A 5518-nucleotide genomic window follows, 5' to 3' on the forward strand; every position below is an offset into this window, starting at 1 on the left:
GCTGTCACCTTCCCTTCTGGCAATGGGGAATGGACTCTCGGACCAGACGCCGATCCTCTCCAGCCTGCCTTCTTTCCAGAGTTTCCACATTGTCATCTTGGGACTGGACTCCGCTGGAAAGACAACCGTGCTCTACAGACTGCAGTTCAATGAGTTCGTCAACACGGTCCCCACTAAAGGATTTAATACGGAGAAAATCAAGGTGACGCTCGGCAACTCGAAAACGGTCACTTTCCACTTCTGGGATGTGGGCGGCCAGGAGAAGCTGAGGCCGCTATGGAAGTCATATACGAGGTGCACCGATGGCATTGTGTTTGTGGTGGACTCTGTCGATGTTGAGAGAATGGAGGAGGCCAAAACAGAACTTCATAAAATTACTAGGATATCTGAAAATCAAGGAGTGCCTGTCCTTATCATTGCTAACAAGCAGGACTTGAGGAACTCTCTCTCCCTTTCTGAAATTGAGAAAATGTTAGCAATGAGTGAGCTGAGTTCTTCGACTCCCTGGCATTTGCAGCCTACCTGTGCAATCATTGGAGATGGACTCAAAGAGGGACTGGAGAAGCTACATGATATGATAATTAAGCGAAGGAAAATGTTGAGGCAGCAGAAAAAGAAGAGATGAGTTCTATTTCGACCTTTCTATTTTAGAGTAGTTACATGGTCAAAATTTGACATAAGACAGCTTCCAAACCCAGGCCTGCTTGTTTGGATGCCGTTAAGCTTAGTTACATTAAACAATCAGTTGCACAACCTTGCCGCGTGGAAGGCTGTGCAGTTATGGAACTTCTTTTTTTTTTTTTTTACTAGTTTCTTCTGAGTTCTATGGCTCTGCATTATTTCAGAAGCCCTAATAGATGATGTAATACTATCAGGAAGTGGATGGGTGGGTATATGTGACATGGATGTCGAAATAGCCAAATAAAATGAGGGGTTTCTGCTTAGTGTTGTATTCATATGTTTGAGGGTGCCCTCTGCAAACAATTTGCATTGAAGGTGTTCTGTGTTTTTAAACTTCTGATGCTCGTAAGTGGAGTGTTTAAGTGAACATTATACAGCTTTAAAAACATGTATGAAGCTAGTAACCCATTATTTCCAGAGGCTGTTTTTTATTTTGTTTGGGGATTTCTATGAAAGCTTGGCTACGTGTGTAGTCTGTTTTTTTTTTCAATTTGGCACTTTTTGAAATTGAATCATGTTCAGTTTAAGTACTTGAAATTTAAGTGATGTGGATTCTTCAACTGATAAAAGAAAGACTTTTTGACGAGTAAAAAATGTAAACAACACGCTGGAGCATGGAAAAGTGGTTTCCCAACATATAGCATGTTTTTGGTATGTACGGTTTTATTTTTTTAGAAGTAGCCATTCATCATTATACAGTGCTAATTGGGTTTAAACTATTACTGAAAATCAGTAATTTATTTCTGAATGATGAGTGTTATGTCCTCCTAGTATCAAGCTAAACTAGATGGATTGCAGTAAAGGAGCTATAAAGAACAACTTTGGCTGCTGAGGTTCTAACCAGTGCAGCATTTGTTGCTGTACTGGTGACTTTTCTGGCAATAAAACAAAATTATAATGGAGTGAATATGGAGTGAAAATTAGCAGAGTACATCGTGTATCTCCCAAAAATACACCATTTTATTAAAGTGGTATTGCTATGTCACTTTCAATGTATTGTTTTTTTGTCGTGACTCTTAAAGTATTTTGTGTTTAGCAATGTAATAATGCTTTATACACTCAAAACATTTGACACTACCAGGGTGGGGGAGGGGGGGGAGTTGGGGGAAGAAGATTTTCAAGATGGGCCTGTGTTCTGCTTTAATTATGCTTTAAGCTGTTCTTGTTTACACAGTGTGCAGTGTTAACTGGGCAGGATAGTGCTTGACAGGAAAGGGAGGGTAGTTTTTCTTACTGGTACAGAGCTTCAAGTGACTCTAGATACTTGGCTAGCAATTAAAAGGGCTAAAACAGAGCCTGGATTTTTAAGACTAACTTTAGTGGTGCTGTAAAGATTCATCAGAATGTTAGATTCTCTTTAAACTTTTGTTGGAAATACCAGATAACAAAAAAGTGAAAAGAAAAAAAAAAAAGGCAAAATATATTTCCTCCTTTTACACAACCAGCAAAGGAATACATTTTTCTTACTTGCTGCCATGTATCAGGAGGATGACAGCTACAAACCTGAATGTCAGTCAATGTAACTTAGATATGTTTTAAAAAAATAAACTTTTTAACCAGCAGCTGTTTGTCCAGGAGGTAACCAAAAATGCACTTTAGTGTCTTCAATAACTGAAAGTGACAGCTGTTTTTTTTATGACATCTTGGTCCTTTTTGAATAAACTGAAGTAGCTTCCAGTGGAGCTTTTGTATGTTGGTTATATATGTACCTGCACTGGTGACATTGTAAGTCACTTACTCAAGTAATGTCTATATTTATAGAAATGTGGATGACTTCTTAAACCTCAATAAACAATTCAAAATAAGCCTGCAGAGAGAAGGTGTCTGACTTCTTGTACTGCAGCAGTGCGTTCTCATCAACCTCTGTGTATGTATTGATTCCAGTAACAGTAGAACTATTCCTCTTTAAAAACTCAGTCTTATGAATGTGGTGAAGCTCACACATGTTCATGTTATGCATTGCAGGTATCTCATTAAAAACATTAAATCAATGGCAGGTCTGTATATTCACAGAAGAAATATGACCTGCAGTGACTCTTTTCTGAAGTGATAGATCTTGCGTAATGTGAAAAGTATTTTATCTAGCTCAACCTATTTTGTGGTATGTGCAATGTTTAATAGGCGATGTTGGGCATTTATCACCTGTACTCACAGGTGGTACTTAATTTAGTATCTTCAGGCTTATATATCTGAAACTGTCTGAGGGATTCACGTGTACTTAAGCCTTGGGTTAATTTCCTCCTCAGATTTTATGGCACTGAGTAGAATGTGGCAAGAGATATGGAAGCTTCAAATTAGTTTTAGGACCTGAATATTGCCAAGACAAACCTCATTTAGAAGCCTGCAAATCAAGAATATCTGAACTTGTCCCTCAAAACCATGATATTTTCCTTTCTGTTTATGTAACTGATGGCACATCAAAATGTAGGTTACTAACTGTCAGTCTTGAGAAAGAGCTGTGTTAGTGATGCTGAGCCCTGTGAATCTGGGATGTAATTTGTATAATCTGGCTAACCTTTTCCTCCCTGTCAGGTGGACAGTACTCCTAGGCTGAGGAAGGTGAGAGGACAGGCTGGCTTTTTGTACCCAGTAAACAAACTGTACAATACCAAGCAGTAATTGCTTTATTCTACATATTTGTTAGACTTCCAGTGGGAATAGTTAAAGAGGCATTTTGCTTGAAAAAGTCAACCATACTTTGTTCTGCATATCAAACATGCTGGTGTTTATCTGTTGAGTCTCCCTAAGCTCTTCCATGTATAAAAACTTAATGATTTTAAATACAAATACATGACTGATCTCTGGCATGCTGGAGGAAGAAATGAGAGAAGGCAGCGAGTGGTGTTTCTAAGATGTCATGGTTGTTATCATGTGATACTTAATACTGACTTGGCAGTAGAAAACTTTGAGTGGGGGATCAGTTTTAGGCTTAAGTTATACCTTTATCTGTACTAGATCTGTTTTGCTGGAATATTACAGTAACTGTTCTGAGTAAAATATACAAATGTAACTGTACTTCCAAAACTCTTTTGTATTACTTTGATAGTCTTCAACTATGCACAAAATGGTGATTGCAGTACAGCATTTGGTGGTGTAGCTGATGGAGTTTCTGCTGGGATCGTTCTCTTCCACATGATGAATTGACAGTTCTGGCCTAAATACTGTTATGTGTAAGAAAATCTTTAGAGGAGCTGAATAAGCAGGTGTAATTTTGTTACAGTGCTGGAGTTACACAGCTTAAGTTTTAAAATATTTTTTTCTGAAAGAGGCTACAGATGACTGTTCTTCAAGGCACTAGGTAAGTTAAATATCTTAAACTGCTTCTACTTTAAAGAGGTTATGGGATTGCATTTAAATTGATGAAGCACTGTTAAAAATGAGCAAGCCACAAGGTCCTGTAACCTTATCACTGGTTTTGCTTACAAAAGTTGGTATGGCATTCCCTCAGCTGTTTATGCTCATGCAGTTTAAAGTCAACCAGCCTTCAGGATCTGTTCTGTTTTCTAACTGCGTAGCTGCGTATGAGCTTATGACTGACTGTCTCAGCTAGAAAAAGTGCTGTAGTATGGTGAGACTCCTTCAGGTTCTTTACGCCACCTTTAAGTTGTGTTGCACTGAATGTTTGTTTACACTTGGGGAAAAAAATCAGGTGACAGGTGAAACCTTTCTCTCTTCAAATGATCTGGTTTTATTGAGACATGATTTGTCCTTTGTAAAGCAGTACCCAAAGCCAGTCTGCAGTTCCCAGCCTGACTCAGACAGATGCTTCTGTATCACCTTACACAGCACTTGGGTCCCACAGGAGCTTTTTACCTGAGATGCAGTGGGGGCAGAGCAGCCAGGAGCTGAAAACAGTGTGGTCCGGTGGAGGCTAGAGAAGCCCTTCTGGAGCCCAGCACATCTGTGTGAAGGCAGCTCTGCCTTCTTGGGAGGGTTACCTGCATCTTGGACCATTTGTTTACAGATGGGGTGCTTATTAGTGTCTGGCTGAAACTTTTTGTTGAGAGTGTCATTCTTGTCATGGGAGGAGAATTTAGATACCGCATTGATACTTGGTAATGCGGAGTGTGGAAAATGTAGGCAATCTGGATACACTATATCACTTTAGGGCACTGACCCTAAAGTGCAGTCTTGATTCAGCTGTGCAGACTGAAATGCATGAAGGCTGGTAAACACGTATTCGTAATGGTATCTTCCTTTTAACTTCTCTTGAGAGACATGTAGACATGGATCTGTGCTTCTCAGATCAGTGTTTTCACTTTACTGGTGGGTGAATCACCTTTTGAGAGGGTCACAGCTTACAGCCCTGCTCTGACAGCTAAGAGCTTTGTGTTCCTGAGCCAAAACAACTCTCATTGCTGCTGGAAGGAGTGTACAGGGAGTTGCAAAGGGGCAGTGTCCCCTGTTTGTTTAGTCTGAGAGATGAGGAAACCATTTTATTATTTTTTTAATGGTGACTGACATAGGTATGTGAAGGCCTGCCCCTCTCACACTGCTCTACAGGCTGTGATTATTTTTAGGAGCAGTACAAGACTGCAGAGCTGTGGATAAACTCTTGCATGTGTTTTTAAACTGAAGGGAAATACACAGCCTGACTTAGCAGCAGGGTTTGCACGTGGGCTCCCACAGCCATCCTACCTGAGAACAACATGAAGGGTTGGTGTGTAACTAGTAGCTTGTTCTTATTTAAAGCATTAGTCAGTCTTCTTAAACCAGCTGTAAAGAAGCAAAAACTGTCATTTCAAACACCTAGCTGAAAAAAATCCCACGCAGCAAATGAAGGACTTGAGTCTCCTCCCTGTCAGGGCCCTGTTTTTTTGGCACCAGCTATGAGCAA

General features: G+C 39.9%; 1 protein-coding gene across 1 annotated transcript; it reads left to right on the forward strand.

Annotated features, from left to right (window-relative positions):
• The first annotated feature begins 6 nt into the window (after window positions 1-6).
• On the forward strand, window positions 7-1309 carry ARL4A (ADP-ribosylation factor-like 4A). The gene has a single exon (XM_010182686.1). The coding sequence runs from the start codon at window positions 23-25 to the stop codon at window positions 623-625; it is 603 nt and encodes a 200-aa protein (XP_010180988.1). The 5' UTR covers window positions 7-22; the 3' UTR covers window positions 626-1309.
• Window positions 1310-5518: the final 4209 nt, after the last annotated feature.

This window comes from Mesitornis unicolor, unplaced genomic scaffold, assembly GCF_000695765.1.
Source record: "Mesitornis unicolor isolate BGI_N332 unplaced genomic scaffold, ASM69576v1 scaffold1934, whole genome shotgun sequence".
In the NCBI taxonomy this organism is placed as follows: domain Eukaryota; kingdom Metazoa; phylum Chordata; class Aves; order Mesitornithiformes; family Mesitornithidae; genus Mesitornis; species Mesitornis unicolor.